This window comes from Rhea americana, unplaced genomic scaffold (assembly GCF_003343005.1).
Source record: "Rhea americana isolate MKP2758 unplaced genomic scaffold, rheAme1 scaffold_24, whole genome shotgun sequence".
Taxonomy (NCBI): Eukaryota; Metazoa; Chordata; class Aves; order Rheiformes; family Rheidae; genus Rhea; species Rhea americana.
In genome coordinates, this window is record NW_028186357.1 from 2,652,689 (window position 1) to 2,666,302 (window position 13,614).

The 13,614-nt window shown below is 38.4% G+C and overlaps 1 protein-coding gene across 1 annotated transcript in view; it reads right to left on the reverse strand.

Moving 5' to 3' along the window:
- Positions 1-13,614, reverse strand: part of CMIP (c-Maf inducing protein) — a 66,525-nt gene that overhangs the window by 22,587 nt on the left and 30,324 nt on the right. The window contains exons 5-10 of the mRNA XM_085306472.1: positions 13,321-13,362; positions 10,414-10,476; positions 9,269-9,349; positions 5,861-5,964; positions 5,195-5,299; positions 3,552-3,905 (exon numbers count right to left, since the gene is read on the reverse strand). Coding sequence (XP_085162598.1) covers positions 3,552-3,905; positions 5,195-5,299; positions 5,861-5,964; positions 9,269-9,349; positions 10,414-10,476; positions 13,321-13,362 — 749 coding nt within the window. The remainder of the gene's footprint in view (positions 1-3,551; positions 3,906-5,194; positions 5,300-5,860; positions 5,965-9,268; positions 9,350-10,413; positions 10,477-13,320; positions 13,363-13,614) is intronic.

The window sequence follows — 13,614 nt, forward strand, 5'->3', positions numbered from 1 at the left end:
TGTATTTGTGAGGAGCCCGCTGCAGGCATTCACAGCAACAAAAAATACCACAGAGAAAGGAAGACAGCTTAAGAACTAACTGCATCGCAGCCACTGCCTCCCTAAGACATGCCTGTTCTTGCGCCAGTTTAGTTTTCTATTTGGCAATCCGGATTTTACCACAGATATAATTTGTAGATCATAACTTTGTCCCATATATGCTAGGTTGTGCCAGGGGAACCAAAGGGATCTRTCCAGTTACATGCAGATTTTGAAATTTCTCAGTCCACGGAAATCGAAACACAGCCCAATTTACCATAAATTTCTCTAACCACAGTTCTGCTGTACACGCACAACATTAACATGCAAGCAGGAGCTGAACAATGCTAAATAGCTCCCAGATCCTTTAATTTAATATGCTGAACAGAAAGATTTCAATTAATTTAGTATATTTTCTAAGTACCAGTTTAAGATTTGCAGCATTCAAGAGGCACCAACTGGCATCAATAACATTATCAGAGTCCAGAATGCATTAGAGAATATTGACACAAAAGTTTGATCCATCTGAATGCAGGAAAAAAATACCATGTTCCACTAGAGTCTGTGTCTCCTTTAAAATCTGTCCAGACTGTTGGTCATCTGCCAACATCTTTAAAACCATGAATTTATGTTTTCCTTTAGTATGCAATAATTGTGTTTTGTTACTCAACTACATTAGAAAAAGGGTCAAAGATATTCTTAGTTCTATGGTAACAACCACAGCAGAACTTTCTTAGAGCTGAATTTTCCAATTTGCATATTTAGCCTTTTACACAGAATGTGAGGTATCACAGCAATTACTAAATAATAATTGCTGTTACATTTTAATAAATATTAGAGGCTTTTTATTCAAAAGTACATATTGCGTAGGAGTTAGGTGAACAATAAGTGTCCTCTGCTGAAGATATCATTAAGAATTCTTATTTGCTAGACTTGAATAATTAAAATTTGTCTAAATAAATGATTCCCTGCTGCCCTAAGTTCATTATGTAAAAAAAGATATCATTGCTGGTGACTCTCTTGTTTTGATGATGATACTAAGTCAGACACCTAAAAGAACAATTAAATTCAATGCTAACCAAGTTACTTATGTTTTGCTTACCACTGCTATTAATAAGAACATTATTTTAGTGACTGCCTGCTGAGCTCTGCTCCTAGAGAGCTGTTTTCTTCCTATTGGCATGCTCCCCAACTTTCTCTTTTCATAGCCTTGGTTTTTCAAGGTATGGTTATAGTTTTTAGTGCATCAGAAAATCTTTGTTCAGAAAGAGTCAAAGGGGGRAAAAATCAGCATCACAAACAAGCACTATCTAGCATTTTGTTAATAATTACTAGTRCTTTTGCAGTGCCTTTCAGTCACTGATCTCAGAGTTTTACAGTGAGGTCCCATATCATTACTCAGCTTCACAGGTTAGGAAATGATTCACAAAGAAAAGAAGCAATTTATCTAAGATTAAAAAGTAGCAGGCCTAGCAGGCCAGTGGCAGAATTGGGAACAGAACCYATTTCTACGCAAATGCTTTATGTTCAGAAAAAAAAAGGAATAAATGGGAACAGACAGGATCCAAATCAGTGGCATTAGCACAATTTACACCGYTTGTGACTCTGCTTCAGAAACTGTCCTATAATCTCATTTCTTACAGGTGGTGATTTCGCAAGCAGTGTGTGGATTCACTGAAATGGCAGTCTGAGGAGAGTTGCACCAATTTCGTAATACCTTTGGTCATGCACTACACGTCCCGCGAGTTTCATTCTTTAGAATTACCATTGTACAAGCTGCAAAAGGACTTGAAGTTGCACACCTATAACCTCTGCTACACAAATTCCCAGTTTTCACTGTTGCTAATGAAAAGCTTGATTAGAAAAAGCAAGCAATCACAAGTGAAATTGGAGTTCTTTGTGCATGAAATTATATGGGAATGGAGCCCTGGCATAYCGATCTTTTAAAATCTGGAGGGACTAGGAGAAAGAATATGCCCATTCGTGAATTTGTTTATAAGTATGTCAGCTGTATGATGAAACCAAAACCATCAATGCTTAACGAGTCAGCATCCAAGCCAGCATCGAGACTGCGAGAGTTTATGGTGTTTATGGAAAACATCAAGAGTCAAGGGGATGGGAATAAATACACAATGTGTTTAATGCAGCACCTGGGTGCACAAAGACTTCGAAGCCATCAGATAACACAAAATCAGGTGCTGTGCTGTTCTAATGCAAACATTTTTGAAGACAGACAAGGCATGTTCAGGTGAAAAAAAAATTATCCTTCAGCAACTTCCTGCTTAAGAATCTAAGTATTTCAGATTCAACTCCAAGCCAGTAAATGTCTTACTTCCAATTTTAAATGTGTGCTTACATATGTACTTCCAAGCCATCTCAGCAGTGAGTGAAAGGATATGTTGAAATTGGTACTACATACTTTGAAAACACTGAAAATGTGGGAGAAAACTTTTACAAAATCCTCCATAATGGCCACTGAATTTCATTTTGTCCCTAGAGAGAGCACACCTAGATTTGCATTTAACTTCATTGTAGCCAGTACTCATGATTTATAACAGAGTCCAAGTTTCATACACTGCATCTTATAATATAAAAAGACTTCAATTATTTTAAGTCTTGCATTGTTAAATACTAATTAATGTAGAAATATCACATTTTGCCCACAGACATACTGCAAGTCAGTAGCAAAGCCRGCCATGAAAATCAACTAAGTTATCTTGAGTTATTTTACTGTCCTTCATGAATGTATGTTCTATTATAAACTTCTGTTCTGCAGTCTACCTTTTCTGTTTTCTCCTTCATTTCATTTATTTATCCAGGTGACATAAGAGTTTTTCCCACACAACTCTTTATTTTACATTCATTTTGAAGGTGTATTCATCTCATAGGATTTACCTTCCAGAAAACCATGGGTACTCAGCCATCATTTAGTAAAGGATGTTTGAGCATTCCCTTACCAACACAGGTTTCACTGTACCAAAGGGGCTGCACTGTACCAAAGAGATTGGTCGAAAAAATAGAGGATCCACTATACACCTGAACAAGTCATAGAACTTCCRGGATCAAAAATGTGAAGGGAGAACATCTAGGTGAGAGACACTGACCTCATCGAATTCCTCCTGAAGTCAGAGGAGCAGAACTACTTATCACTGCAGAAGCTGTAAGCCTAGAAGAAACATGCCTTTTTCTAGCTTTGTCTTGGGCAATCACAAGGGCTCAARGAAATAAATGGATTTTCTTTGGTGGCTAACAACAAAACAGAAACTGTAGGTAACAGCATCCCATCTCATGTAACATGCCCGAGGCTCACCRTACAAATAAGTTTTAGGTTTTCATCTTCCTAACACTATTTTAAAAATACATCWGTAGTGCCAGAGGTCTCTTTCACAGGCTGGACTCCAGTGATGCAATTAGTTTTGTAATTGTGTGTTTGCATGTCTTGCTGGCCACAGATGTTGGAGAAWAGAGACCTAGGAGAAAAGCCCCCCTTGTTAAAAAGACATTGTTTAAAAAGCTATTAATCAGTTACTCACAGCATCTTGAGTATTTCAACATAGCAGCCAAGAATCCTGTCTGCTTGGGTACTCAGCTCAATGCTCATGGTGCTGCAGGTAGGACTGACCATCAAGCAGTCAATCAGGTTGGGTTCGCTGTCATTGCCAACATTAGCTGTCATCTTCTGATTTGCTGTGTTGTTGCGCTCTACTTCCACATGGATCTCATTTGAAGTGACAATGACTGGTTTGAGCCGGGATTCAGTCAAGGTGGCCTCTTGAGAGACCAGGTCAGGACTCGTGTGAAGAAGGCGGAGGGGGAGATTAGGCTTTCGGTCACATTGCTGCTGGCAGCCGTTCCGAATTTCCTTCAGGCTTGGCGAATTGTCTCGACTGAATTTTAAAAATAAACAAATAACTTCAATAGCCAGACATAACAGCAGAGAGAGGGAGAGCAAGTGCAACACTGAGAAGCCAAGATCTTTAGTAATTTCCCACTGTATTTCATCCCAGCTCACTGAACTGCTTTCTCCCATGTAATCTGATTATTGAAATCAATGAAAAATATTAAGAGTCTCCAGAAGGACTGTTCTGCAGGCCCTGTTCTGCAAAGGGTTGAGCTTTTCATCAGTCTAATTGACACATCAGTTTAGTATAAAGGTGAACCTTCCCATCCAAGTTGTACAAAGCTGTAAMAGGATCCATGCCCGAGTATGTATCTGGTTACAGTACATGCCTAGACGCTTGTCTGCAGTCCTCACGTCTGGAATTTTTGTTGGACACTAAGCAGCCACTGTCTGTGCCCCACCATGAGGAAAGTTAGATAGGCTTAAACAAACAGGAAACAAAGCAGAGGGGAACCCTCAGTGTCTAATGGAAACTGGCTCATGTGTCAAGAACTATAGCATCTATTTTGTGGTAAATCAAGAATCAGATTTTCCACAATAATTGAAACATCATCATGAAACCAGCTCAGTTTCAGAGCTATAGATACACTGAGTTTTAAACACAACCCCGTCTTCTAAATTTTATCTTTCCTTTAGCCTTAGATATACACACACTTCATGTGCCAGAAAGGGATTAAAACTCACACTGTTCTGAGTAGTTATTGCTTAGCTCCCAAAGACAAAGTTCTTGTTGAGCTTTCTCATCTTTTCCTGTTCTAAAAAGGCTAGTCATGGCTGCAGTCTGTCTCAGAGGAATATCTCAATGGTGGCTAAGATCAGCATGCAGCTGAGTGTTGAGATTCATCCTGGAAGTTACTGTAGCTTGCTGTACTTACACATTGGGAACTGCTGAGCTTCTCAGCCCCCTGCATCACCAGCACTGCCCTAAGTTACAYGCCTGGGAGCCAAAGGATGTATAGTAATGATATGCCATACTCGATCCCTCAAAATATGCCACAGTGAGTACATGAGATCAAAGACTCAACATCCTCTTGTCCTTCAGATTTATAAACACATAAAGCTTCGCAAATACAGTCACTTATCTACAAAAATACACATACAATTGAACAGAACACCAAAATGTAATGCTAGCAGTGAGCAGAGCAAGAATGAATATGTGTTCATATAACCATATTCATGCACGCAGAGATCTCGTTTACAGCCTGAACGAAGACTCTTTGACACCAYGGGTTTGGAAGTGAGTTAACATGTGGTCAGCTGAGAATTCATACTGACCTGTTGATAAACTCCTCGTAACATGAATAAATGGCTGCTAAGCAGACAGCTACAAGATTTGGCAGGACCCTGGGATGGGGGCACTGTCCAGTTGGACCATGCATGCTGAAAAACAAAAACCAAGATGACATCATTGTGATGAAGATTTCTGTGGGCAGGAACAGTCAGACTGAAAGAGGTGCCAGAATAGGATAGACAGCCTTGGCGAATCTTCTAGAAGGGCCAAAACAGAGTTGATTTAACCCTGTAAATCCCCACCACATAGCCCTTTTTAAGAATAGGGCTAAGCTGTGTCCTTAGTTTATCTTATGCTGCATCTCTACAGTCTCCACAAAATCTCACACGTGACTGAGCACTATGTGGCCTAAAGTTAACAGGAATCTCTCTGTAGAGACTCAGATTCTAGATGCGTAACAGGAATGTATGTGCAGCAATATCCATTCACCTCCAGTATGTAAATAGACAGAATGTGCCAGCCATATTTGAAAATGAGCTAAAAAAATGATTTCAGCAACATTGCCTCATGGTCTCTCTTACCGTTTGCCAGCACCAAAACCCACTAGCTACTACAACGGCTAGTAAAGAGATGAGTAGGGTTGAGAGAAGTACCACAGGGAAGCTTACGTATAGAATTACAGATACTCCATAGCATTAAATACAACTAACCTATGAATAAACTTCTTGACCACCTCCATTCCAGCATTCAGCTCATTCAAAGCCAGAATGTACTCCTGAGTAAACAGACGCAACCGAGGGCATTTCCCGAAATCCTGTCCAAAAGAAGAGATCGGTGAAGATGGTGAAACGTGCCTGCAATATACCATGTGTTTTCAACAGAAATCAACCAAAACACAACTGAATTCACCTCATTATTATGCTGACAGCTTTTGAAGAACAGTATCACTATATACTGAAGTAACGTGCTATTACTAATAATGGCATGTTTTCCAATTTTCCTCTCTCTCTCTCCCTCCCTAAACCCACATTCAAAAAAAAATTTTTTTAATGTAGTGAGAGTGCATAAATTTCCACCTGCATTTACAACATTTTTTCTGTGCCTTCATTTGTACCTTCATTTTGAAATACATTTTGTTGCTGTTTTGCAATTGCATTTTTCTTGCATTCATAACTGCAGTTTTTAAAAGTGCAACAGAAGCGTTGATTTTAACTTTTCACATCATAACTATTCTACTTTTAGAGAAAAATCAATCTTTTCTTTGACTGTTATCAATAAGCATTAAAGTACAAAAACACAGATCAGTTCCCTGTCTAGCGATTTGTACTCAAAGCACACCATGAATTTGTCAGGTGAGCTCAACAGTCATTTACCTACTATGAAGTAGGAAAAATACTTACTGACCGTAAGCCTGTACCTCCTCAGATCAGCTGCTATTTTGAGATGTGAAAACAGTAAAATCTTCTATCTGCTGCTGAGTGTTGTTCTACAGCATATTTATTCAAATTTACACAGACGTAACTTTATTATACAGGCATTACAGAATTAAAAAGAATTAAATTAGCAAGTGGTGAGCAAGGTCCACTGAGTAGAAATGAGCCTTCCCAGTCATCCCTAAACAGTTGACTTTAGAAGAGTCATCTCAAATAAATAAATGGCAACTGAAATCTAACAAGAAATGCTGGAAATGGTAATGAACCAGGGGAATGTAAAAGGGAAGATACGTTCCCAAAGCACTGATATCTTCTGTTACTTATTTTGGTTTTAGAGACACTTTTATAGCACAAGTTATCTTAGCATAGATTTTACACCTGGAAAGATTACTGAAAATGTGAATACAACCCTAGGAAGAACAATGTCCTCTAAGCTGAAGCACCATTGCCTGGTAACTTCACCCCACAAGAGGACTTCTGGCAATTCCAGAGCSGGTATTACAATTTAAAAATCATTGAACATCTAACAACTCCTTCTGGCAGAGGCACACACACTTGGTTCAAAGCATGAGACTGTATGTGCTTCATGTACCATTTGATGCCATTTGACTTCATGAAAACTCCTTGCCAGGTAGTTTACGTGGTCACAGTATTTTTAATGAAATTTTTTGCTAAGCATCCTAACTGAAACGACCAGGCGGCTCTAAAACAAAAAACCTATCTAGAAAGTAGTGTGACACCCTATTACTACACCAATGACAAAATAATACATACAACCTATATTGTCTGCTCCTAAAAATATAGCAATAGTGCTTATATTCAAGTATTTGGCTGAGTCTAAAAACAGCTGAGTTTGTCTTGAATCAAACAGTTCTGAGAGGGTGCTAAGCACTATTGGAACCACTCGGCATACAATACCTTCAGTCCTGCACGTAACCTGCAGAATCAGTAACATAAAAAGGTAGCCGATCTTTTCTGAAATTTTAAAATGATAGTTAAATGAAGCAGTCCCATTTCAGAGGTGGGAAACTGTGGAACAGAACTTGTCATGGACTTATCTAAGATCACAGAGCAAATTAATGGTATAGGTATGAATAGAAAACTAGTTTTCCTGCTCTGAGCACAATGAATTGCTTGTGGCCTTCTAAGGTTATGAATTTTACTGCCAATAATATTGATGCCCCTAGAAGATAACTAGCTTTATTTACATGTATGCATACACACATACACAAATAACTTCTCTCTCTCACCCTCTCTAAGATTATTCAGTACAGAATTCCCTAGAGAGATGTAAAGTGCCCAAATCCACTCCAATTTATAAAAGACACCATAAATTCTCTGACTACACACTGTGGTACAGACATGTTGATTTTCAATCTGCAAATGTTAAGTATGGTAAATATACCCAATTCTCCAAAGCTAACCAAACACAAGCATTACACTATGCATTTAGATTTTATTTGAGACCCCTCAAGAGCTCTGGATTCTATAAAAAAAATAGTCTGGAATCCAAGAATAACATTTACAGAATATTTCACAGAACACTACAGAATATTCAAAAATGTTTACATGTCTGGAGAGTACAGGCACAGAGCCAAGAATACGACCTTTTAGACATCTTAGGCTTTCTAGCTAGCTCTGTAAACTCCAGGAGTTAAATAATAATACTGTCGTAAAAATAAAATATGAACTGTTTTCTACTGGATTCATGCTGTACACAGGAGTACAGTGGATGGTCTCTAAAACTACGTAAGTTAGTGAAAACAAGTTGATTGTGCATTTACAGAGGTATGAGACCCATCTCTGAGATCACAGACAAATGAATTGCCTTAAAAATAATATTTATTTGTTACTGCTTGCCATAGCTTTGTGAAGCAAAATCTCTTTGTGCAAATTACAAACTTCAGCTGGAAACTTTGTATGTCTCAAAGGATGGAAGGCTTGTAAACACTCAGACCTCTCTTAGGAAAGGAATACACATCATCTAAGAATTTCCTCAGATTCAAGGAGGAGAAAATTTGATACACAGGACAAAGCATGCAAAGTTGGCAGGCACTCTAGCATCTTCTAGCATTTATTCCAATCACTACCAAGGAACTGACTAGCAAAATGAAAAGGGAAGGCAACTTGGGTCAAAATGATCATAAAATGAGAGAGTTAATGATTCCTGAAAGGAGAAAGAAGGATAATAACAGAAAAACATATGGCAAGTCAGGAAATTTCAGCAAGAACTCAACATGAGTCTAAAGAAAAATGGAATTCAAGACAGCTGGTGGTATCTTAAAGAAAAAGTGTTTAAGGCTTAAGCTCAAAAATCAAGAAAGTCCCTGTTGTGATTTTGTTACTGAATTGTTTTTTAATCAGATTCATGTTATAACTACAAGGACGGCATGAGGGAAGTAAACAAGGAGCAAAGGGCCAGGTAGGACAGAGCTGGAGCTCAATAAGCCGGCAGTGCTGCCTAAAGAAATATTCATTAAATCATGGTTTTGCTTAAACACCTTTGAAAGGCTTACACAGTTCTGCATCTACAAAGCAACACATGGTTACATGCAGCATTCACACTTGAGAAGTTTAAATATCACAATGTTTTGTGCATTACAGGCAAAAGAGTAGGTAATTATACAAGGTATCATAAGAAGAAAATCTCCAAACTGACCAAGTTTCCATAACATAGATACTCACCATGTTGTGTTTGAGAATTCTCTGTACCACCGGGGTGAACACTTCTATGACAACCATCGACCGAGGACGCTCTCGGCAGTGCTGTAATGAGCAACAAGTCATTTTATGAACTGCAGGAATTATGGAGATGAATCTCCTCTGGCATCACATCCTGTGCATGGATTATGCCAAGATTAATAAAAATCTGAGGACTAAGTAAGCTTTCCCRGGGTTGGGATACTTGCAACTCTGCTCTACCCTATGGACTTGCTGGCATGTAATAAAAGATTACAATGCAAGCTCACGAACTACTTGAATTCTTTCCCAACAGCCCATTCTTCACAAAACTCACTGAAATGTAGTATTTCTGAGACTTCCGCCCCTTCTGTCAAATTTGGTTGAAACTGGCCAACAAATTTAAAAGTAAAGGGGTTGGGGATGAAAAGATGCAAAGACACACAGTGTGATGGCACAAACCCTGGGAATTCAAGCTAAAAACCTACGGTGGACCTTGGAGGGTACCAATAAGCCACTCTCCTGTCCATACAGCCTTAAAACATTGATCAAGTAATTTAAACTGGAAAGGAACTTTGAAGCCCCTCAACTCAAAGCAGTGCCAACTYTGAAGTTACATTAGCTGACTCAAGGCCTTGTCCACTGAGTATCTCTGAGGAGGGAGATTCCACAACCTGTAATCACAATTTCCCTTCCTGCAACTAAGCGCAGCCCATCCCATATCTTTAAAGACAATTAGGTACCCATTCCTGATGGAAATCAGAGGGGGAAAAAAMAGAAATAAAAGCGCCTGTATGTTTTTGAGGATGAAAGGCTGGTGGTCAATACAGTATCTTGGAGGTATTTGAGGCTAGAAATGGATCTAGGAATGGCTTATAAAAATGCAGGACAGGCAACTTTAAGATTTTAACTGTCACAGTGTATTAGTACTATGCAGTCTAGTCTACTAAGAATATGGATCTATTTATCCTAGTGGTGCTATGATTTCAAGATCATTGGTTGATGACCAAAATCTGAGATCAACTTGGGCATGACAAAGAGTTCAAGAGAAAAAAAACAACAACTCCTCTTCCCCCCCACCCCAAAAAAAATCAAGGAACTAAAATCATATACGACTACTGAGAYTTCACAAGGCAAGTCTGTTCTGATACCTTGCAGAAGAATTCACAGAGGTCAGGAGGAGGATGGTTGTTTTCCAGCAAAGGTGCAATTGCCTTAAAAAAAAGGAGAGGAGAAAAAAATGTAATTAAGATGGCTGGAGTTAGGGAAGAAAAAGCTCATTTTACTTTTAAAAAAGAAGAACAAAAGTGTCATTATAACAATTAGTTTGTGGGTTGTGTGTRTGTTTGTTTTACTTGGCTCAAGCACATCCTTGCTATGAATCGTCTCAAAAACTTTGCTTTTTAACTACATCAGTGTAAATTCCTCAAAGACAGTGAAGGAATGTAATTTTTATAATGATTTAAACAGGATCAGACCCATTATTTTAAGATGAAACATAGCAGGGACGAATCTGGCTTGCTATTTCAGTAATAACATCTCTCTAGATGAAAAATAGAAACACACCAAATAAACATATGTCTTTTATAATGACTTCATCCTCACATACAGCCAATACCAAACAGGCACTTTTATAAGAAGTAACTCATCAAAAGCGATATAACGCYGTTATTACCTTTAAGGATCCTATTTAACAAAAATCAAGCATCYAACCTTGTGAAAGTTGAGCTCAACTGTTCCTTCTTTGTTGCTACGCAAACCAATCTGGTTATGCCCAGTAAATATATTACAGGTCATACCTGCCACCGAGASTGTAATGAACTTATGTTGTTATTTCCTTTGTAAATCAAAAAATGGTACTAGAACAATGTATTCTCTCTATGTGATGGTACCTTCAGGCTTTTCCAATCTTGAGCTAAAGGGATTCCCAGTACCCATTTAAAAGTAAGACTTTAAACACAGCAGCTGGGACATTTTGTATTAAGTAACTGAACACCAGATATTTTATCTGGATGGCACCTGGAGTTTTACTAGGCAGCCTCTTTTGTTTTTCGCTTTCCCTCTTTTCTCCTCAAGGATTTCAGCCCAAATGAGCCTGCTGAAAATGAGCATGTTTCATAACAGCCACTTTCACACACAAATAGGTTGAGATTAATGTGAATTTTAACATCTGCAAAGATCTGCTTGGGTTACACACGACATTTGCGAAATTTCTGTTCAGCATATTTCTGCCACCCGTCTCAAACTATTTACTCCTCTTCTGGTGGTGATCCAGCAACAATGCCTGCTTTTTACTGATGGAGAATGCAATATAATTTCAATGAAACTAGAATATCTTTTCTACCTATTCAACACCTRCGCTAAAGATCTTCCTTGAATTCATCTTTTTGCTATAGCACCTGCCAAACCACAGCAGCCATGTACTGCAAAATCATCATGTGTTTACAGCTGTCCAGTAACTGACAGGAGATCAGTAGATCAGAGATATAACTGGCTGGTTGTCAGCCTAAGAAAATCAGCTTTATTGTTTCTGTCTAGTCCCTRCTGGAGGCAGGAAATAACCGTAACACACACAGTCAAGCAGATCATGGCTCTGCTTATACAGTTAGCGGGGAAGAGAGACAGAATGAAAGAAGCTTGTATTTTCCCTATTTGCTCTGTGGTTAAAARGAGAAACTTGTCTTGTGTTGCCCAGTTATGGCAACACGTGCTTCCCCTTCCTAAACAGGAAGGGATGAGATGTAATATTGGTCTGTTCCAGCATGATCTAGAGAAGGAAACATGGTTCCATCTGGACAGCAAATCACTGTGTACTTTTATGATACTACATAAATACACAGTAATAGCAATGCTTCCTAAGAATAGCACAGGTTAGTTCTGTAACAGCAGTAAGCTCTCAGTGTCCAGAAGCTGCTGTCCCTTAATGCTCAGGGCACAGTCTACAGAATCTGGAAAAAACAAACAAGGGCAGGATTTGAACTGAAGCAGCAATCACAGAATAATTCCAGCTGAAAGGACCTTTGGAGACCATCTGGTCCAACTTCACTGCTCAAAGAAGGGCTACCTTACATCTTTTATTAAAAAAAAGTCCCTCCTCTAAAACAACCAGTTTTAAATGGAAGGCTGAACCAACCTTGCCACTAAAGTTTATAAAAAAAAACAAAACAAAATAAAAACTACAGCAGATCTCAAAGTTAAGTAAATGCCACTTTAGAAACTTATCTCAATGACTGATTCCTGCTAAAATGGTATCTTAAACAGCAGTTAAATGCAATTCGCACCTACTGGCAGCTGCATTCTTCGTTGTTCTTTTGCAGAAAGATGCACAGAGATGTGATATGATCAGGTGGTGGTAAAGTTCTGGATTAGATTACTGGGAAAGTCTCCTGGAAATTGCCAGTGACTGAAATTAAATTACAATGATGGGGAAGCAATTTCTACTCTCTGATAAATTGTTGAGATTTTATATTTTGTTGCATAGGGAAGAGAGCTGCCTTTTGATTCCCTTATTTCTATCTATAAATGAATGCAACCTACAAAAAAAGTCAAAAGTAAAGAGAATATTTTTTATAAATCATGTAAATACAGGGTTAATCTATAGTGACAAAAACATATATCCATGCTTGCAAAAAAAATTGAGCTATTCTGCATATGGTAGCACCAGCCCTTCAGGAAACTACTAAGCCAACAGGTTTTACAGAGCACATCCTGAAATGATGTTTTTTGACTATTTAAAGTGCACATGCAGATATGAGCATTGCACTGTGCAGCCCAGTAAGGAGGCCATTTTGGGAGAAGATTAACCCTAAACATGCTGTGCTGTTTCAAATATACTGATGAGGAAGCTTTACTGTTATTCAGAGATGAAACAAGAAAACAGGAACAACAAATCACACAACAAGTAACAGGCCAGATGGGTTTGATCCTGTCCAAATTCACCAGCATTGATGGAAATGCTTTCACATCTGCCCAATTTCTATAGAGCAGAGACAATCATTAATAGAAGTATTATCAAACAATACAGATTTATCCCCAGATTTTGACAGAAGGATACTCACCACAATAATGCTCTCATGGTCTTGAGTGGTTAAATTATTGTTCTGAAAAGGTTGAATAGGATAAATAAATAAATAAATAAATAAAACAATGCATAAACAGTCTTCAGATTTGATATACTGGCATACTCTTAGCTACCACCAGACACAAGAAGAAAGGCTCAGCACTGCAATTGCTTGGTTTTAGAATAAAATTAATCAAATTAGAACTGTTCTCTTAAAGAAGGTGATACATCCTTTGCTACGCGGGATTGTGCCAGCTTCCGCTTTCTCCTCAGACCTGTCAGATTCAAGCCA